The 22,591-nt window shown below is 47.1% G+C and overlaps 1 protein-coding gene across 1 annotated transcript in view; it reads left to right on the forward strand.

Annotated features, from left to right (window-relative positions):
- Positions 1–4,574: 4,574 nt before the first annotated feature.
- LOC119406670 (uncharacterized) overlaps positions 4,575–22,591 on the forward strand; it is a 49,077-nt gene continuing 31,060 nt past the window's right edge. Inside the window, exons 1-5 of the mRNA XM_049420176.1 lie at positions 4,575–4,812; positions 6,127–6,212; positions 7,429–7,661; positions 8,180–8,354; positions 8,793–8,964. Of these exons, the coding sequence (XP_049276133.1) occupies positions 4,575–4,812; positions 6,127–6,212; positions 7,429–7,661; positions 8,180–8,354; positions 8,793–8,964 (904 nt within the window). The remainder of the gene's footprint in view (positions 4,813–6,126; positions 6,213–7,428; positions 7,662–8,179; positions 8,355–8,792; positions 8,965–22,591) is intronic.

Below are 22,591 nucleotides of genomic sequence, written 5' to 3' on the forward strand. Positions count from 1 at the left end.
CTACGAGCGGTGCTGACTAACACACCCATTCTAAAATGGCAGGGCGTGCAACCACGGACACAAGAAAGAAGTCAGGACACCACAAACGCCGACTAACAACTGAAGAGACGCACAACAACGGAAAAGAACGAAGGCACGAAAGCTTATCTGCGCATGCCCATGCAACAGGCGAAAATAGCTATCCGGCACGCGTGGGGGTATACGTGGAGGATAACTGTTAAAGGGACACTAAAGAGCAAAACGATTTTTCTCGCATTAGTAAAGTAGTCTTCCACGATAACAAAAACACCACGCTTTCTGCGCGAAGACGATTAATAAGCGAGAAAACGCGCAAAAAGAAAATACAGGTGGCGACGCCGCCTTGGAATTCCCGCACCGTTTGCCGTGACGTCACATATTTTTGACGGCGCATATGCTTGGGCCTACGTAGTTCCTAATCGGTTAAATCGAAGTACATTGTCCTCTGAGGGGGACAGAGACTTGACATAACGAGTTTGTGGAAATTTCGTCAAGCCAGTGGCGCCACAATACGTTAAATTCTCTTTGAAGTCTTTTACGTCACGAATTACAAAGTTCGGCGCGAAATTTAAAAATGAAACTTTAAACTTGGTTTTCTCCTCTAATAATAAGCCCATGGTGGTGAAATAAACTACACAAAAGTTCTACGACCACACTTTATCAAGCTAAACCAATTCATTGCACCTATATGCAAGTTAATCGACGGTTGGCTCACGCATGCGCTACCAGGCACCTGGCAAGTCGCTGCATCTCGGTATTTGCAGAACTGCTTAATTTCTTTGAGTTTTTCAGACCCTTTTCATATGCGTAATTCTCAGGCACTAGTTCACTTCCTCTCAGAGGAGAACCCCAGCTGTTGTAAAGCTTTTAGTATGGATATTGGAGACCTTTATTACTCTTTGCCTCATGAGGACTTGTTAAAATGTGTTAATGAATGTATTAACGAACAAGGGCTCAAAATGGTTTTCACCGATAAATGTGGTGTTTCTACCGGGGCTTTTCTAGAAATTCTTTCCATGTATTTAAAGTCGGCGCTGGTAGGTTGGAAGGAAGGCGTTTATGTGCAGAAATCACGGATATGTATTGATTCTATGGTTGCTCCTGTTCTTAGTGATTCATACCTTAGCAAGGTTGACAGACTTTTGAAAGGCGCCTTAAAGGGACCGACAACCAATTTTTAGGACACCTATTTTTTTTAACGCAACGGAAAGCTAACTGGTCAGAGCCTCGAGTCAGGGAATGGTAACGTGGAAAACACCGTGAAACATTTTTAATCAAACTTTTTATATCTGCGGCGAATATAAAGTCTTATACACACTTGACAACACATGCTGCAAACAGTGATCGCGAGAGTGGTTCGTGCGCATGCGTGCACTCCGCGCACATGCGCCGCGGCTCGACATGGGCGACTAGCGACCGCGAAGGCAGCGCCGCTTCTCACCGTGCAGCACCTTTTACCTCGTAGGCAGCACAGAACAGAGCGGGGATAGATAATAATATACATACCCTAACTTTAAGGAACAATTATGGCGCGCATGACAGCATCAGACTAGGTGACTATGCAACAGAAAAGTGACCGACTTCATAACCCAGCTTCAAGGCACTTCCGCTGGCCTTCGCGACATACCGGTTTTTGTTACATTTAGGCACGATTTAAAAATATAAATCCTACTCGCGACGCCAGAAGGATGCTGGAATATGTCACTATATTTCACGTTCTTTTCATTCCTACCAGGATCTAATCACACATTCTGCGCAGTTGTCTGTCCCTTTAAGTAATTTGGTTATTAAAATTTTTCGTTATATGGACGATCACTTGATTTTTTGTAGTGGTGAGGACTTTGAAACGGTGTTAACCTCAGTGAGCGAAAAATTTGAATTAAATGGAGGAGGGCTGAGGTGTACTAAAGAATAACGGAATACAATTTCCAGACATTTCATTAATGTTTCAGAAGAACCACCTGTGCTGGCAGTCTCCTAGATCTTCGAAACCGATGTTAAATTTTTCGTCGAAGCGCTCGAAGGTTGTAAAAAACAGCATCGCCATGTCTTGCCTTAAGGCAGCCCTAACTAAGTCGTGTGAGCACAAAATGAGTGATAGTTTTAACGCACAGGTTACGCGTCTTTTAGATGTAGGGTATCCTGGTGATGCAGTGGCTACTTTCGCTGAACGTTTAAAGAACTCCAAGGTTGCGGAAAGCGATAGGAAGAAATATGTCCTGGTATACTGTACATTCATTGCGTATCTCACGGGCTAAAGAAAGTACAGGAAGTAGATACGTCGTTAACGTTTTCACGGCTGCCAATAAGCTAGGTAAGATTTGTGCCGCTGTGCAGCGGAAGAATGAGCCAGTAAAAGACAATAAGCGGACGGATATTTGTTTCGTTAAACACACCAAAAAATTCACTGATTGCCGTACAAGTGTGGCGTATAAGGTTCCTATCGCCTGCGGCCGCTTCTACGTAGGACAGACGGGCCGATGCATTAACCAGAGATTGTTGGAACATGAGAGATCGCTAACCGGAGGCTCGCCTTTGTTGTGTGCACGTGCCTCACAGGAGTACGGCCACTAGCGTGGGTTCGGACTTAGCGAGCCACGGGGCCGCGTTTGCCGTCGCCTCGCGTGAACTAGCGCGCCGCTGCACACGTACGTTCGAGCGCGAAGGCGCCGAGCGCAACGCGGCAAGTACACAGTACTGATCTCGAGATCCGCAACAGTTTATTGCCTGCGGCAACACCACAAAACGCCGTACAACGCCCGCTCCCAAAGGCGGCGGGAGAAGCAAACAGGCTTCACCACGCCACGGGCGAAAATACAACACAAAGGGTGCCGCTAGCACGTCTCCGCGGGCAACGGGCTCACGGCGACACGCCGCTGAGAGAAAACGGGTCTCTCGCGACTATGCTGCGTACTCTTACGATCTGCGACCACAGGGCCCGATCGCTCGAGTGAGGGCAAACTCCGCTCGCGTTGGCTTCGATAAGTACGGTTTCGGCGTAGTACGACCACGCGCGAATGCACCGCACCGCTCTTCAGCCTAGCGTTCGGAAAAGGGACAACGTAAGGTAAGCGCTCGCCGCTGGCGCAAGGCACCGTTAGCGAGTTCCGTCCGAGCGAGCCCAAAAGAGGAGCCGACGGACGGGAGAGGAAATGCGTGCTTACCCTACGAGGTCCAGAGAGGGTCTCCACCTCGCTGCGCGAAACGTCTCACGGGACACGAAACTCGAGCAACTCGAGCGCAGCGCTCCCCGTCGAGGTCCGGCGCCGGGAGAGAGGAGGTTAACGTCACTCCCCGCTCGCCCAGCGCCGTAAGACGGCGTGAGGAGAGGAACGGCATGATCGGACGCGGGGATGGCAGAAATAGGCGAAAACCAGCGCAATGGCGACGGGAAAGCCTCAATGCCCACACCTTCTAATCTATCTTTACATTGTCGAGCTTGTAAGTTCACGCCAAAATTCGATGTATGCGCAGTGTTGTGCCGGCATAGAAGTGAAGAAACGCGCCTGATAATTGAATTGATGGCATGGCGAGAATAGCGGCAGCGCATGCGTGAGCCAACCATCGACTAACTTGCAAAAAGAGAAATCAAATGTCTTAACAGTTATCTGTCGCGTAGGCCCCCACGCGTAGGCCCCCACGCGTGCCGGATTGATTGGTTCGCCTGTTGCATGGGCATGCGCAGATAAGGTTTCGTGCCTTTGTTCTTTTCCGCCGTTGTGCGTCTCTTCAGTTGTTAGCCGGCGTTTGTGGTGTCCTGACTTCTTTCTTGTGTCCGTGTTTGCACACCCTATCTTTTTAGAATGAATACTTACCAACTAGCTCAGCTCTCTCTTATTCTAACACACCCAGTTTGAATGCATAGATATACCCGATAAAGTGTACGGGAGCACGACCGCCGTCGTAGCTCAATTGGTAGAGCATAAGACGCGCTATTCGAAGGTTGCAGGTTTGCACCCTGCCGGCCGCAAGTTGTCTTTTCTTCCACTTTAATTTCTTCACATTTATATCTTAATGGCTACAAATAACGGCCCGTATACTTTCCTTGGCTCGATTATCTGTTGGTTCTCACTGACGTTGTGTCTAACAAAAAAAAAGCTAGCCATTAAATTCCCTTTCTTTCGTGCTTTCTTGTGGTGTGTCCTTCGTGCGCTGTTTATCGTTTTTAGCTATGACACCTTATCTGCTGAGCTACCACAGCGGGTGCTGGCTGGCATTTTCAGGATTACACATTCAGAAATAGCCAACGAACAGTGTACATGGGAACTACTGTCGCAGTAGAACAAAAGGGTAGTGCATCGCACGCGTAATGCAAGCTTGTGGGTGCAAACCGGACGTTCTCTGGTTAGTCCCTGCCTTTCTTCTTCCTGCTTTTTCTCTCTGTGGGTTCGTCCCCACCAAAGCTGAGTTATTTTTTCGTGTAATCTAATTCAGTGTCCATTTGCCTCATAACTACGCATCAGTTAAAGACTGCAAATAACGTCACTTTTGCGTTCATTGGTTTCGTTATATGTTGGCTTCATGTGACTGCGTGTCTAATTACGAGGGAGGGTCACATGGCCCCTATCGCGTTACCTGCCTCCCAGATAAATGCCACATCGTATGACGAGCGAACATACGGCGACATAGCCAATCAGGCAGAAGCTGTCCATGGTGCCTTGGAGAGCCTGGGTGTCTGCGCCGGTGACAGACTGTGCCTCATGGTCGACAATCGCCTCGAGCTCCTGCCCATGCTCGTGGGAGCAGCTTGTGCGAATGTGGGTGTCGTCTACGAGACCCCGGGCTACGCTGTCGGTACGGCTCACTCTCCGATCAGCAGTTCACCAAATCCGGAAATGAGTATTCGGTACCTTGCTTTCTAAGGCGAAAGCTTTAGATGCCTCATCAAACGCGAAAACTGACCGGCGCGCCGCTTCGGCGTCGTCAACACGAGTGATGCAAGAAATCATCATCAAGGTATGACATCACCGTATGGCGGCATCGTGACGTCACTGTGACCTCACATGACATACGCGCATGACCTCATTGCTTTATGAAAAGTCGGCCGACCGCTCGATCCCCGAGGCAGTATCAAACAAGCTGATGTGCAGAAAGTTTACAACGCCACTGATCCTGGAGGTATTGTGAAACCACGTTAGTAGGAGAAAGCTTTCAGAGGGGGGCCCGGGAGGTTCAATACATCGACTTAAAAGAAAATAAAGGAGTAGCATAGTTTCGTCAGCGAGTCCACTAAGGTGGATGCATAAGGGACCCTGTGAGTTTTATCTCGAGGTTCCAATATAAAATACTTAAGCTATGATTATGCTGCAGGTTGCCTGATCACCAAGTGGGACGAAAAGACGATAGCCACAATACCAACACGAATAATTACATACAGAACAGCAAAACAGCTATTGAAAAACTCAGAGTCCCTTATGCATTCGCCTAAGATGACTCGAAGGCAAAAGCCATCTTCTTCTTTTTCCTCAGTCGAAGTATTGATCTTACCACGCCCTCCTCCGAAAGCTTTTTGCACCTAAGGTGGTTTTGCACTGCCTCCATGTTCGGAGGCATTGAAAGGTTTGTGCACGTCACCTGGTTTTGCACTGCCTCCGTGATCGGCCAACCCATCACAGAGGCAACGCAAAGCGACGATGCCATGTGAAGACGTCATCACGTGACGTCATGGCGACGTCACGTTTTGGCAATCTGAGGTATGTGGTGATGTCATCGCGTACCCATTACTTTTTTCATCACTCGTGCTGACACCGCCGGCACCGCCGGTCAATTTTTGCGTTCGATGAGGGATCTAAGGCTTTTGCCTTAATATATGTGGTCCTTCCGGAATACCAGATTCGAAAGCCTTTTGAAGACTTCATGTGTTCATCGAGCACAGTTGTGTATTTATTACGTCGAGATATATCGATGTGTCTTGAGCGCCACAATTATCCTCGTGTAATCACCTAACTCGTTTTGGAAATTTTATACAGTGCATACTTCCGGATTATGGGTAATATATGATTGCATGTTTCTAAAGTATAGAGAAAAACAAGTGACATTTTTGTTAACCTACGAGGCGTGTGGGTTTATCAAGTGATGATTCTTGCACTTATATCTTGGTGTCCACAGAGGTCCTCATTGAATGGATGAAAAACATTGATTTCACTGCCATCTGCTGTGAACTAAGCAACGTTGACTCAGCACTTGAACTGAAGGCAAGACTGCCAACTATAAAAGTGAGTGACAGCCCCTGCTTTCGTAGCTCTGATATTTTGTTCTCATCAGCTTACCATTTTACAAAGCCCGGTATGGTGTGTGTGAGGACTAAAGCTCGGGCGAGTTGGTCAAGATCCTCTTAGAAAATGTTCAGAGCTCATACGTGTTTAGTAGGCTTGTGTGAATATTCGATCACTTTAAATATTCTAATGAATATTGCAGTATTGTAATTCACTTCGAAACGAATTTAAATTATTGTAAATTTTGAAGTATCCGAAATCAACGCACAGACATATATAAACCGCATTAACCCTTTGTGAAGTTGGTTTCACTGCAGCACAGGGCACCACGCCGTGAACGCACTTATCCAAAGAAAATACGCCCTGCCGCGAAGCCACACTTCAAGGTTAAATGAACATATTACCCTCTGCAGTGTTTGGCGCAGATTTATCAAGACGGGACAAGACGAAGGTATAACACGAACACACGCGCTAACTTTCAACAAATGATTTATTTGAATCCGGATCACACATATTTCTTTAATTGATTTGTCGAAAGTTAGCGCGTGTGTACGTGTTATCCCTTCGTCTTGTCCCGTCTTGATAAATGTGCCCTAAACACTTCAGATATGTCGTACAACAAAGCCAGAAGTCAGCCCTTGCTAAAGATATTACCCTCACATCCATTCATAATATTTTTTAAGTTTAAAAGCTTGTTATACTGGCTTATATGCTCTAATTATGCTAAATTGTAAAACGTAACGTAATTTACAGGTGATCACTTGCATTCTACCGAAAGTCATATCCTGCTACTGCTCAAAGTTGCTTCCACTTCCCTTTGAACCAAAAATAGTGATATTTGCACATGCCTTGCTTCAACTTAAAAAAAAAAAAAACATTGTGCAGTTTAGCTGTTCTGCTAAAGTACAGTTTAGTTGGGTCATGACAAATATGCTCATTTTTCTTTGTAATATGTGATATATACCACTCGAACTCGCTTCGAAATTATTAAACCGAATCGATATTCGCTTCGAACCTAAGATTTACTATTCGCACAAACCTAGTGCTTAGGCATAGGGCAATCCGAGACGCACGCGCTGTTTGTTTCTGCCTGTTCCTTTTCCACGCCATTGTGTGTTCTTTAAACAACTAATCTCGATAGGTACTATCGATACAAGCGTGAACAAGTGACAATGAAAATACTCCTTTATTACAGCACGTCATTGTATTAGGCGAAGGTAAGAACCTACCAAGTGGCACAGAAGCCGCCGTGATTTTGTGGAGCCAGCTGATCAAGATGGGCACCAAGGCGCGTCGTCTTTCAGCGCTCTCCGTCGAGTACCAAGCGAACCGAATCTGCTACGTAGCCCCGACAAGCGGCACCGTGGGGAAGCCCAGGATGGTCGTGCACTGCCACGATTCCCTTGTTGCCAGTGTGCAGTCTATCAGGTGACCGGCTAATGTCGTGGGCCGCTCTTGCTCTGTTTTATCGGGCGCACTTCGCTTCCTCGGTGGTATACTATAGCTCACACTCCTTTGATGATAGCACCGCCACGGTGGTCTATAGTGGTTATGGCGCTCGACTGCTGATTCGAAGGTCGCGGGATCGAATCCTGGCCGCAGCGGCTGCATTTTCGATGGAGGCGAAAATGTTTGAGGCCCGTGAACTTACATTTAGGTGCGCCTTAAAGAACCCCAGGTGGCCGGAATTTCCGGAGCCCTCCACTAACTATATCGTGGTTTTGGGACGTTAAACCCCAGATATTATTATTATCCTTTGATGATACGTATCTCTGAGCTTTATATTATCATTGCCAGATTTTCAGCGTTCCGCTCGGGAAAAGCTGAATCGTAGCTGGCTGACGGACTAAAATTCACACTACTGCGGTGAGACCTAGCTGGGATTTGCGTTATCATTGGCGGAATGAGGGTGAGATGCGATCAAGACGCATTCGTCGTTTCCGCAGCCACCAGCAGCATATGGGTCTGACGGTGGAAGACGTGCTTCTGTGCACCAGCCCACTTGGTCATGTGTACGCTTTGTTCGCCTGCGTGTGCAAAGCCATCGTCCAGGGAGCCACGTGCGCCTTCCTGAAGAAGGCAGAGACAGATGCACTTCTGGAAGCAATTCAAAGGCTCAAGGCAAGCCCTTACTTACGTATCAAGGACGACATGTGGCCTCCCTACACACACGTAGACAGTGCTCTACGAAACACATACTCTAGAAGAAAAATAGCTGGAAAGCACAGCTTGTTGTACTGCCATTAGGGTTTATAAAGTCTTTCTTTCAGATTGTCAGTCGAATGCAGAGCCGTTTTGTTATACCACGTTTTCTGCAATGTTTTCCATGTGCGACCTGAGCTTCCTGTACTGCTTAAATTGACTGCGAGCATTGATTGTAGACGTATCATGCAAAGGGTGACGTTATCAGTAATGTACTCAATGTGTGGGCTAAGCAGCTTAGGTCAATAACGTCGCAAATCGGGCTGCCTTAACATAACAGCATGTTTGCTACTGCTGAATCATCATAGGTTTCAAAAACCGATCAACAAAATGTATGATCATACATTTTATGAACAGGTATCCACGCTAAACACGGTGCCATACCTAGCCCGCTGCCTTCTAGAACACCCGCAGCGCAGCCACTACGATCTCAGCCATTTACGGTACTTGGCAACTGCAACAACCTACATCAGCGAAGATGTCGCAAGGAGACTTTTCCGCGAGCTAAATCTCAAGAGCTACGTTCAAAGTGAGTTTCTCTGGCATGTCTTTACTGTGGAGGTGCAATCGGCTCTGCGATGTTTCCGGATTGATTGATTGATCGATCGATCGAATAATTGATTGATTGATTGATTGATTGATTGATTGATTGATTGATTGATTGATTGATTGGCCGAATATCTGTTGAGAGAATGGCTGACCGCGCTCTTGTAAACGTGCATGAACAGCATCCTTACACGTATGACGGCTGCTTGAGTGGTTTGCCTTATTTTCGCACACTCACTAACATAAGAGATGCAAGCGAATGTAATAAATTGTGCTCTAGCGAAGGTGCATCGGCCAAAATCTTGGTCGCCGTCAACACGAGACTAGCATTTGCCAGTCGTTTATAGTGTGACGAAGCAATTGGTACTGCTTAACGGTTGCGCTGTCCAGCCGCTCCTCGTGGGTCGTCCTTGTCTAAACGCCGCTCTCGCTCGGAGCCCGTGCTTTTGCCTTGACTGTCGCCATAGTGCATTGTCGCCGAGTGCCGTCCAATAAACAGCTTAACAAATTGGTGGAGGTGCTGTGCTCCCATTCAATGCCCCTGGAGCTTCGTTCCCGTACTCTGCGATCTACCATGCCTCAAGACGCCGCTCAGCAAACGCCGCCTCCCACACCGACCACATGTCCCGGTGTCCCACGCACCCGCGATCCACCTATCTTCACTGGCGCCGATGGCACCGACGTGGAGGACTGGCTCGCAATTTACGAGCGCGTGAGCGTACCCAACAAATGGGACGAAGCAGGCAAGTTGAGCAACTTGGTCTTCTACCTCGCGGGAGTAGCAAGCTTGTGGTACAACAACAACGCGTCCGATTTTGCTACTTGGTCGGATTTCAAGACCGCCATCATCAACGTTTTTGGCCGCCCTGCAGTTCGTAAGCTGCAAGCAGAACAGCGCTTACGCGAACGGGCTCAGCAGGCCGGTGAATCTTTCACCAGTTATATCGAAGACGTCCTGGACTTGTGTAAGAAAGCCAACGGCACCATGTCCGAGTCTGACAAGATCCGGAACATTATGAAGGGCATTGACGACGATGCCTTCACCATGTTGCTCGCTAAAAACCCTTCCACCGTGGCCGAGGTGATAACACTGTGCCAGAGCTACGAGGAGCTCCGCCGGTAACGTTCGATGATCCGTCGCTCTCCATCACGCGAGGACGAGCTTGCTGGCTTGGCGGCCATACCTGACCAGGCCACTCTGCTGGCAGAAATGAAGGCATTCGTGCGCCAGGAAATCGCACGCCAGTTCTCTCTCCTGGCCTTCGCCCACCCGCCGCACGTTCAACAGTCGTCGACGACCCTACTTCATCCCATCCGCCGAGCGATTGAGCAGGAAATCGCGGAGGTGATGCCTGAGTACCACCAGCAACCTCCTGCTCCTGCGCCACAGAGTTACGCTCAGGTTGTCGCCAGGACGCACCAGGCAGTCCCTGCGGCTGCACCGTTGAGTTACGCCGAAGCCGCCGCTAGACCTCCGTCCTTCGAAGCGGGCGTGCCGGCTACGTATGCTGCCGTCATCCCTAGGCCCCGACTGCAACCCACCTTGCAGTCATTTCAGCAGCCGCCCCGTCAATCGCATCCTGCGACGTGGGCGGGACCTGCCCCGGCGAACCGATGGCGCACACCCGACAATTGGCCCATCTGCTTTGCATGCGGTTATGCCGGTCACGTGGCCCGTTACTGCCATCGCGTGCAGCCGCCTCGAGTCGCGTCAACCACCACCAGCCAGTCCAGCCGTGCATTCTACGACCCGCCTATGCGCCGACGTCACGCCCAGCTCCATCCTCTCGCCGCTCTCCGTCTCCACGCCGTCGCTCACTGTCACCAATGCGGCCACGTTCTGTCGCACGAGAGCAGGAAAACTAGTCGTCGCAGTCCACGAGGCAAGGGCTGCGACGCTATCGAACTGTAAAAGCCCTCAGCGAAGTCCATCGAATGTCATAGACGTTTTTGTGGACGGTGTTCGCGCATCTGCCCTTGTCGACACTGGAGCCGCCGTATCCGTTATGGACGCAAAACTTAGCCGCTTACTTCGAAAAGTGACGACGCCACTTTCTGGGATGTCCCTCCGTACCGCCAGCTCCCAGAGTATTAGGCCTACAGCAGTATGCACTTCTCGCATCGTCATTCAGGACGTTCTGTACGACGTCGAGTTCATCATAATTGCTGCATGCTCCCACGACGTCATCCTGGGATGGGATTTTCTCTCCCGCCACGACGCCATAATTCACTGCGCACCAGCCGCCCTCGAACTCTCACCGTTCTCACATTTGACGCCGGCAGACAATCCACCGGCATTCACCAAGACCGTGCTTTTGCCTTGACTGTCGCCATAGTGCATTGTCGCCGAGTGCCGTCCAATAAACAGCTTAACAATAGCTTTTTTAGGATTCCGGGACCTCAGAATATCAAGGGACGTCACAGCTGACTCGGGCCAAGCTAACTAAAGAAAAGACGAGAAATGGCCTCATGGAACCGCTGGCGTTTCATTATCCACTGCCTTGCACAAACTAATGAATTTTTCTGTTACCATTGTTTCCCTTTAGCGAAAGATATTTATTAATATTACTAATTACTTGAAGAATGGCTTGAGTTCGCATGTGAAAATATTCATACATACAAAAACATCATGTATAGCTACTTTCTGGCCCGCTACATCTTTTCTAGTTATTTTTTTTCAGTGTTCCAAAGTTGCGGCGTGAGAGCAGTGCTGACAGAAGAGATTTCAAAGCATTTCTTCCCGTCAATCGAACTGTGGTGCAGAACCCTGACATGCAGCGTCATCCGGCTGCTTGATAGAAGCACCAACCAATGCCTACTCCACCCCATGTTAGTTTTTCGTGCTCACAAGTTAGTTCATTTATTAAAAACTTTATTTAAAGTTATAGCCCTTGGCATAAGCGGAGGCGAGGGGTAGAATATTAAGCGGAGCGAGGCATGGCAAACCGGTCGTCCGCCTGTTTTTTTTTTGTTTTTTGGGGGTGTCACCCTGCGGGGCAACCCGGACCCAACTTAGGCAACCCAACCACGAGGCAACCCAGCCAAGTGGCTTGCCTGGCGAGCTTTCATCCCTCAAAACCGCAAAGTAAGCGACACAGTATACTTTTCCAAACCATTTTATGAAGCGCTGCTGTCGCTCGCGGGCAAGTCGTGGACGTGTTTTCCTGTTTGCACGTTTCGCGCCGCAAATTTGCAACACAGCAAAGATAACCAGGAAAGATGCAGGGAGTTCAAAACAATTGGGTATGCGTCACAAACGAGCGCGTTATAACCCAGGTAGCACACATGGTCTTGAAAACGTTTTTTTAGGGATAAATGGGATAAAACGGATTCTAAACCAATTTCGACGTTTTAAAAACGTCACAGAAAATCCGTATTATATCCTTTTTTGATAACGTCTAGAAAACGCATTTTTTAAGATCATTTTGGTCTGAAACGTATATTTCATGACGTTTTCTCGATTCTAAACCAATTTCGACGTTTTAAAAACGTCACAGAAAATCCGTATTATATCCGTTTTCGATAACGTCTTCAAAACGCATTTTTTAAGACCATTTTGGTCTGCAATGTATATTTCAAGACGTTTGTTCGATTCTAAACCAATTTCGACGTTTTAAAAACGTCACAGAAAATCTGTATTATATCCGTTTTTGATAACGTCTAGAAAACGTATTTTTTGAGACCATTTTGGTATGGAACGTATATTTCAAGACGTTTCTTCGATCCTAAACCAATTTCGACGTTTTAAAAACGTCTTGTTCGTGACGTCTAGAAGACGCACTTTGTAAGACGTTTTGTCGCCTAGCAGCGGACTGCGCGCCACTTGGCCCATGCATGCATGGGCATGCATGAACCACCGCGAATTGAAATTTGAACTCGAGCCTGCGCACGCCATCTCTCATTGCGATAAAGAAAGTAACGCGCAAAAGCATAAAGGCGTATGGTGTCTACATTGCATCAGCAATAATGAAGACTTGAAAGTTCGTTAACCAGTAAACTTTACGTAATATACTGTAATTTACACGCAGCGATAACCGTCTAACTTCCGCACGAAGGCCTTAGCGCTGACTGTATCCATCCGCGCGGCCGTTGCTTCTGCCACGGCCGCTGGATAAAAAGCGCACGGGTGCGGCCTGCCGCGTGCTCCGAAACCAGCGTGACGGGCCTAGTTTCCCGGACCACCGCCGCGGCGCCACCGGGCGGGGACGGGTTTTGCGAGCGCCCGCGGGATCACATGCGCGGCGCGCTTGCGGCGGTTATGCTTGAGCGCGTGCGTCTTCATGTGACGCCCGAAATCTTCCTCTAAAATTTATCTAGCGTGTACACATCAGTTAATTACCGATATTTATTGTACATTCTTGCAGCGCTTGGGAATTTTTGTTCTTGCCTTGCCAAAGATGCAACTTCGCGCACCGGTCGCTTTTTGCGGAAGTAATCACGTGGGCATATTTTTCTGGTATCCTAGAAGACCACAACTAACCAACCTGGAGGCGCTGCACCTTTCCTGATGCATCGAAATTCTTTATTTTGGCTCTGAGTATGTTGCTTCAGATTTAATCATTTCATTTCAAAAACGTGATCTCAGGAACTGCAGCGGCCACTGTTTATTTGACACGAAATAAGAAAAACTTCTTCCTTCCTCCAAGCATGTTTATAGTACACATACGGTACGGTATCGCATGCAACTGCCATGAAATAATGCTTATCATATGTGCGACCATCTCATAGAAGGAGATTCGAGTCACTTTGAAATTTCAGTGACTACATCTTCAATACTGACAATTGGGGGAGCTGTTACGGATTAATTAATATGGAAACGGTCAGACGGAAAGAGTGGTTAAGAGCCTGCAAAACACACGAACACAACTGCTTGCATTCCTGCGCTTTTCAGTATTTCTGTCTCTTTCCGTTACGCCGTTTTCATGATCGTGCAACGAATTCAACAGTGGACATAAAATCTGGACAAAATGTGAGAAGTTATTTTATTTATTATGAATTCAGGGCTCATCCCTGCTAGCTGCAAACGGCGGCTTGTTGCAAACGTTGTTGAAATCCAGCAGCCGTGACACGTACCACCTTCCCGTTTTCTCTTATCTCTCGTTTTTTTTTTAGTTCCCACCTTTCAGCCCGCGGCACCTTTGTGATCGGTTCCGGTTGTTTATGAACGCTGTCGCGTTGCGGTAGCGTGCGTTGCCCCGCAATGCCATGTGGTACTGATGTTAGTTGCCGTGAAAAGCACGTGTATCCCTTTTATTCAGAGAGTTGGGTTGTCTGTGGTCATTAGCGGTACGGGGCACAGACTCAAACTTACCTCAGCAAAACATGCGGAGTCAAAAAAAGTGCAGAAAAGCGGCTGGTCGACGACAAGACTTCATTTGAAACAAATATACATGGCAGCCAACACACACATTGCGAGCGACTCACAGGGACAAAGTTAAGGTGGGTCGCTTTTGACAGCTATACGGTAAACAACAACAAAAAAAGTGTGTGTGTGGGGGGGGGGGGGTGGAGGTTCCAGACCAAGACATAACTCAAGATACAAAACCATATCGTGGTTTTGTATCTTGAGTTAAAGAAAATTTCAGTTTTTTTTTTTTCGAAAGTCTGCCCTTAGGCATAATATTTATTCAGAAATACACATATAAATTTGCTTCGTGTATGAAGTCCAGTAACGAGCGGTGGTGAGGTCCACTAATCCAGCGGTCAAGGTCGGGTGGTCGGCCAGGCCTGAGGCCTGTTGCACGTAGGTGACGACGACGGCCTAATTGTAGACCCGTGCATGTCCACAATAGGTGTGTGACAGTTACGTCGCTGATTGGAGCGTCGCAAAATGGGCACGATGTACCATACGGGCCGCGGTACTTTTGCGCCCAAAGGGTGGTCACGGATGGGGTAAGTGCAACCCCAACACGAAGCCTCCGCAACGTAACCTCCTCTCGGCGGGTTAAACCACCAGGGGTTGTAGCTTGATTCTTCGAGATATTAGTCACTCCAGTGATCGGCCCTATATATACATCAATTTGATGACATTGCCCTGCTAAGAACTGTCAAGAATATTTGCAAGCCACTTCTAATGAATATATAATTCCGCAGCCTTTTCAACAAAGTTACGACGAGTGCGTCACTATATTTGTAGAATCCGCTAGTATCAAGCATCCGAAGCTGAACTAGTTTTCGGCACAGTATCATTTATCAGACATCACGAAAAAGATTCAACGTAAGTTTTTACATGCACTTCCTGTGTATAAAGAACATGAACGCGTATTGTCAGATGTCTCAAATAAATACTTGTCAAGCATTTTCAGAAAGGTGCTGAAGAAATGTCACGGAAATTAATATGTTAAAATCACAAACGATGCATTCATTACACGCACACAAATATAACAACCACTTTTTCACACATTCAGCGCCATATAATGTTACTACGCGCATTGTGGAATATTCTTTCAGACACAAAGCAAAAAGTTAGTCCTGGAAAAAAATGCCAGGAGCTCGGCACATACACGGAAACTTAAGTGGCTATTTAATCAGATTGCGCGAACGGACTCAACTGAATGCATGATGTCATGACTACGATAGATGAGATAGAAAAAAAAAAACCGCTTAGAACAGCTGAGTGAGATCGCTGTTGTGACCACCACCAACTATTTTGCTGCGGCTGCTGCCCCAACGGAGCCGCCGGCACCCGTTTCCCCTTCCCCGCTCCGTCGCGCCGCAGCGGCCGCAACTGCAACTAGGGCCAACACGCGCTCTCCCATAGAAAACCGCCCGACGCGGCAGGCCGTACCGTGCGCTTTTTATCCAGCGGCCGTGCTTCTGCAATGTCAGTTAAACTCGCCGATTTCGCATGGGCGGTCGAGCTCACCGGTCATGCACTCTTTTGCTATATTTCGTGCTTGTGTCGTGGTTCGTGGAGGCTATAAACGCAGCTGTGAAGAAACTATACTTCGCTGCGTGTTAGACTTGTGGACCCGAATGCAAGTATGCCTGTGTGGAGCGACTGTTACGCTGACTGACGGTTAGAGTCCCGTAAGATTCTCTGTGGAAAACTTCACTCAACAGCCTGCGCGCGGGACGCGCTCGCAACTTCCTTTCTTCTATGCTCGAGGGACGGGCGTGGTTACTTTGATGTGCGATTAGTTTTCTGTGGATTTGCGGATACTGTAAACCACGGGCTTCTGTCATTTTTGAAGGCAAGTTTATTTTTACGGAAAAGCGTGTTCCAATGCATCACAGGCTGCATGTGTGACATGTTTCAGCAGTACGTGATTGTGGAATTTATTCAGCATACATGATAAGGCTGTCGAAACGTAAATGCACGTCATGGTTTCCGTCCATATTCGAACGAACATGAGCGGAAACCGTATGTATATTTGTTAACCCAATTTCAGCACAATGACTATGTTTTTTTCTTGGCCGCTTGATGAGGTAGTTACAATATATACGTTAGCTTAAGCTACGTGTGCCGCGTAAGAGGCAGTTTTAGAATGGGGTACGCAAAGATAGCGTTCGTTGGGCGCATATGCTATTTCCGCCACTTAACGTGAGTACGCAAGAGGATGGCGTGCGACGCATGCAGAGTAGCCAGTTTTACAATGGGCTGAAGCAAGGTGTGTGACTACGCAGATAGCGTTTGTTATGTACGTAGCGTATAATGCATGCGCAATGGCGATGAACGAACGCAAAGCTTTGCGCACCCAATTTTAAAAGTGCATTGTTGGAAGTTACGGCATGTGTCATCTGTTTTATTGTGTCACTGAAGTTTGTGGATGCGAGAATCTTTGCAGCGACAGCGTACTGGTTATGGTTTCTTCCACAGTACTATAGCTGCATGTAACGAGAGGCCATGGTCACGCTTCTCCGTTAGTTGCGAATTTCTGAGGGCATGAGTGTCAAAGACGCGTTTCACGGGAGGAGTTCGGCATTTTTTCTCAGTGCTGCCTTGACTATCTCGATGCACTTTCGGACTTCTGATTTATGTTTCCCCTACTCTGTTAACCTCCTCCTTTCTCTGTAAAGCCTGCAGCTCTTAGCAGAACCAAGAGGTTCTCTTGCGCGTCTTTTGTGCCTGGTTAAATATAGCAGGCTCGCTCTCTGTCGCCGTACGGTTTTATCGAGTTTTCATCTTTTCACACCGTCCTATAGGTATATTAACAAATAATGAAATGATCTTTTCTACTATTTATTGCAGATGGTACTTGCCTTAGATGTTTAGAGAAAAACCAACTAAATTATTACTTTCTTCTTTTTGATGGGCTGACTGACAGGTTTTAGTATGAAAAAAGATGGATGTCAAGAGATTGACATTTTCCTCTTTTCCCTGGAAACTTTCAAAAGCAAAAGGTCACAGTTTGTAAAGCAGTTAACTTTTTTGAGCGTCTTTGTTTGTCGGCATCTTCAAGAAACCGCACTAGGGCTATCGTGCTGAAATATATTTGACGTGGAACGCTGCCCCATGCTGCTAATGGCACAACAACGTTCGTGTGTATGCTATTTGTAGTGTTCTTTGCAGACTTTCTGATGTGCCTAGTGATTTCCATCAAGTACCTGTCATGAAGCCATGTGTTCAGTCTGACTTGCCACACAAGTGCAATACCCTGATCTGCCTCTGACGATCCTGAGTTCACAGCTGTGTGCTTATTGAGGAAAAAATGGGGAAGAGTCTCAATTTCTTTAGCTGATGTGTCTTATCATTATATAAATTTGTTCTTTTAGCCTGACATTTTCTAATACTGGACATCATAAAACAAAGATGTTTTTTTTTGTATCAGGCTGTTATTTTCATATTCCTAATTTTTATGTATTCACTTTAGTAGGTGGTTCATTCATTGTAATTTTTGTGGTCGTTTCGATTAGTTTTCTGTTCATACACTTTGTTTTCGCGCTACTTGGTGTAGTTGTAGTTTTTGTTATATGTCACTGTAATTTACAGTGTTCATATTTTCTGCTAGCCATGGCACATTTAAGCTTAACTTTGTGTGCTCTCCAGGGATGTCAGACCATAATTTCTGTGATAAGTTTTGTACGCTGCATTTCGAAGCCTGAAACCGTCACTTCTATAGTGGGTGCTGTTTGAAACACGGATGCTGCATCCACAAATATTTTTAGCTAACGTCTAAAATGGCGCCTTTTGTTTCCAACGTCTAGTCTTACTTCTGTAATGATGCCAGAGTTTTTTGCCAACATTGTTTCAGTGAGAAATGTTCCAACAGAGGCATGTTGTAAGAACGTTCCTAAAAGTTTCATTTTGTGAGCAATACACTTCAGCAACAGTGATTTTGCAAGCAATTTACGTTCTTTTTTCATTACGCATTCTTGGCTGGATGGGCCAAATATTATTTTGCAGTTTTGTTTTTTTATTAGTGATTTCAACACATTGGAGTCGATTTCCCCTAACTGTGGTCTTAAGTAGCGCTACTGAACGATTGTTTTGAAACGAAGGGAGACACACACCAGGCGCTTCATGCATGCCTCCTTTCCTGCTTAGAATGCTGTGTTGGAGCAAGATGGCGAGTTGGGCCTGTTGGTTTACGTTCATGTTTGGAAAATTAGGTTGAAGCACGCTGAAAAAAAAAAACGTGGGCAGTAGAAGTGGACAGGAGTAAGCGCTGTCCTGTCCACTTCTACTGTCCACGTCTTTTTGTTGTGTTGCTGTGTTGGCTGTGGCTCGGTGTAGCGTCTTCTAACTCATTCACCTATCGGATTGGTAGGGCAGATTCATCAATGTGCGATAACTGCAACTGTGTAGAGACTATCGATTATCATTTGTTCCGCTGTATGCTATTTCAAACAAATAGCCGGACTCTCCAGTGTGCCTTTAGGAGACTTGACGGTCGGCCTTTTCCCGAAGGAAAGATTTGGAAGTCTGTCTTCATAGCACATCAGCCCAGAAAACCACACGAGCCCTTCTGCAGTACTTCAAGGCAACAAAATTGAGTGACCACCTGTGATACACTCCTCTGTGTGTGTGTTGTGAAATGTGTCTCTTTCTCTCTATTTTTACTCCCTCATTCTCCTCCCATGAGTAGGGTAGCAAACTGGACGCTAGTTAACCTCCCTGCCTATCCTCGATTCCTTCTCTCTCTCTCCTTCCTACAAAAAAAAGTTCAGCGGAAGATGAAGCGTTGAGGAAACGTTTCATCATGAATGCTTGTGGGGGGGGGGGGGGGGGGGGCGTTGGGGGGGGGGGGTTCAAACTTCCCCCGAAAATTTTCAATTTTGCTCGCGTTTATATACACTCACACATACAAACGCACGCACAAACACACAAAGTGTGGTTGAACCCCCCCCCCCCCCGAAAAAAATTTCTGGCTACGCCCCTGCCTGATGGAAGCTAGTCCCCTTGTCGAGTCATTGGCTTCAGCGATATTCCCTTTTCGACAATTTCTCTTCACTTCGTCCTTGCGTTTGATTAAGTAAAGCTAATGAGACGACGCTTACATATTGCAGAATGGCTGTGCCAGATCCCAAACTTTGTCATATTGCACTGTTAGTTGTTTCACAACAATTTTGCGAATGATGAATCGTGCAACGAAAAGTGTTCTTGAAGGTTGGATACTATATAGCTGCATTTTAATTACCGCGATATTTTGCGATCTTTTGCCGCTTCTGAATAATATTATATAGTCGCATGCTATATCTCATTTCGTGGTTTTTACGTTTCTATGCTGTACAGGAATCGTTGCTGTTTTACATAATAAATTATGGCATGACCACTTTTGTCTGTGAATCTACTGAGCTCTCACTCTGTAATAGTAATTACGGAATAAAGTAACTGTAATTACTATAACAGAGGGGGCTTCCTAAAAACGTGCACTAATATAATTGCATGCGCAAAAACAAAACAGCTAAAAGAAAAGAGATCATGCATGACGTCTTAAAAACGTTTAGAAAACGTCTTTTCAAAGACGGTGCAATGGGATATTTTTATTTTTAAAATGGGATTTCTTGCGACGTTTTTAAAACGTTTTCTAGATCGCCTTAAAAACGTTTAGAAAACGTCTTTTCAAAGACGATGGAATGGGATATTTTTATCTGTTTTAAAAATGGGATTTTTTGCGACGTTTTTAAAACGTTTTCTAGAACGTCTTAAAAACGTTTTTTAGATCGTCTTAAAAACGTTTTCTAGATTGTCTTAAAAACGGATTCTAGCCGGATATTAGACGAGATATAAAACGTTTTCTAGACCTTTAGCTTCTTTTCCGTGACGTTTTCTAAACGTTTTTATCGTCTCGGGTAAACGTTTATAAAACGTCAATTATCCGTTTTGTGCTACCTGGGAAAGCGCGCGCGCGGCCGCTTTTAAAAGCAGCGGGGTGGAGCGGCGCGAGCCGCTCGCCCAAGAAGCGCGAATGACGAATAAACAAGTATCAAAAAACGCCGACGCGCCACACCCTCCTCACCCACTCGAGCCAGACGCAGACAACGCGATCAAACGCCCGGCAAAGCCTGGAAACATGTGGAAGAGAAGCGTGATGCAGTGCCAAGCGACGCCGCCGCGATTCGAACCTACGAGAAAGCTCACCCCCTTTCCCTAGCTTTGGCTGTGCTACACGCCGGAGAGCGCTCCTGACGCTTCTAGAACCCTGGGGAGAGGAGATAAAAGCGTGCGACGACGACCAGTCACAGTGAAGGAGTAAGTGAGTCAGTCGGCCCGGATATGGTGAAGTAAGCTGAGTCAGCCAAAGAAGACGTGTTTATGATGGTGTGCGGTCAGTCGATCGTCGATCTGGAAGAATACGAGGACTACGCCGTGTGAGCTGTGGCAAGTTACGACGACGGTTGAACTACGACGATCAACGCTAGAGCTGGCGTCAGTGTTTCCTAGAAGAGACACATTCAAGTACCGTCGAAGAGTCGTGGACTGTATACGCCATTTTATATTCAGGACTTTAACTGTCCTTGCATAGTTGTAATGCATGAGATTGCATTTGTAGCGTGTGATCTGTTTCTTTAGTTCCCGTTGTGTTAGCACCGTCTGAGTTATATTGAGAAGTTGTAACTGGTACCAGCCGAGTGCGCATGTGTTTGTGATATTTGTATTGCCTTAACTGAGAATATATTTCGTTTTCGTTTGTGTTATCGACTCTCGGCTCTGACTCGGTCTTCGGACCACAACCGGCGTTCGCTGGCGCACGAAAAGGACCGACTCTAAATTGTCCGCGCTTTCGTGGTGCGCTTTTGGAGGGCCGAGACGCCAGCCCTTGGAATCCGCCCGGCGATTGCCAACCCGATTAGCGGGATCAGTGACAATTATTCTGGCGTCCGCGACGCAGGACCTTCTTGGTGCAAAATGTGTCCAAAGAAGGGGAAAGAGCCTTGAGACGTTGATAGTGCTGGCGAACAATTTTTGAGTGTTGCACCGCGTTCTCGCTAACCTGTGTGCAGAGAGTGTTTTGAAATGCGAAGTTAGGCAGATATTTTGTGCACGCGGCTCGGTTCTGTTTGACGGGCATTATAGATCTTGAGAAGTTAGTTGCCCTTAGTGAGAAGATGGGTCTTTCTGGGGCCGAACTACGAAAGTGGGTTAGCCAAAAGGAAAAAGAAGAATGACAAAGAGCTAAGGAAGAAAGAGAGATGAAGGAACAACAGCTAAAAGCCGAGCTTGAACGAGAGAGGTTGGCAGCTCAGAGGGTCAAGGAAGAGAGAGCAGCAGAGCTGGAGAGAGAGAGGCTAGCGGCTGAGAGGGAGAAAGAAGAGCGATAGGCGAAGGAGCGACAGTTGAAGGAAGAAAGAGAGGCGCAAGAGAGACAGATGCAAGCTGAGATGGCCGAGGGAAAAAGGCAACGGCAGCACGAGTTGGAACTCGAACGCCTCCGTTTGCAGCAGCGCGCAGAAACTCCCGTCCAGGCTAGAGTCGAGAGCAGTGAAAGGGAAGATCATAGCTTCCGTTTGAACCCAAACAAACTGCTTGTGGCGTTTGATGAGAGGAAGGATGACCTTTATGCATACCTGCACAGGTTCGAGACGATAGCTAGAAGCCAAAATTGGCGGGAGCAGCAATGGGCAACGGCTTTGAGCACTTGTTTGAGTGGCGAAACGCTCAGTGTGTACGGTAGGCTGACACCTACCGATGCAGCTAATTACACGAAAGTGAAAGCTGCTTCACTGAAGTGATTTAGATTCACCGTAGAAGGCTTTCGAGATCGCTTCCGTACGGGAAAGCCAGCTGACGGCGAGACCGCAACGCAGAATGCCGCGCGGCTCAGCCATTTTTTTGACGGGTGGATCGAACTTTCAGAGACGGCGCAGGAGTACGGTGAGCTTAGAGAGCTTTTAATCAGAGAGCAATTTCTCACCAGTTGCCACCCGAGCCTGTCGCTGTATCTGAAAGAGAGAAGAGCTAAATCGCTCGAGGACATGCTTGAATTGGCCGATCAATTCTTGGAAGCGCAAGGTGGCACGAATCTGGCCAAAGTAAAAAAGGAGGTTCACGAGGGGTCGAAGAAATCGGCACCTGGAGAAAACAAGCGTGCACCGGAGAGTGTTCCGCGATGTTTTCTGTGTACCCGAGTGGGCCATCGCGCGAACAGATGTCGGACCAACTTCTCACGCCCCAGTGTGATGAAGTGATTTAAATGTGGACAAACTCGGCACAAAGCAGATGCATT

The sequence above is a fragment of the Rhipicephalus sanguineus genome, chromosome 10, assembly GCF_013339695.2.
Source record: "Rhipicephalus sanguineus isolate Rsan-2018 chromosome 10, BIME_Rsan_1.4, whole genome shotgun sequence".
Classification (NCBI taxonomy): Eukaryota; Metazoa; Arthropoda; class Arachnida; order Ixodida; family Ixodidae; genus Rhipicephalus; species Rhipicephalus sanguineus.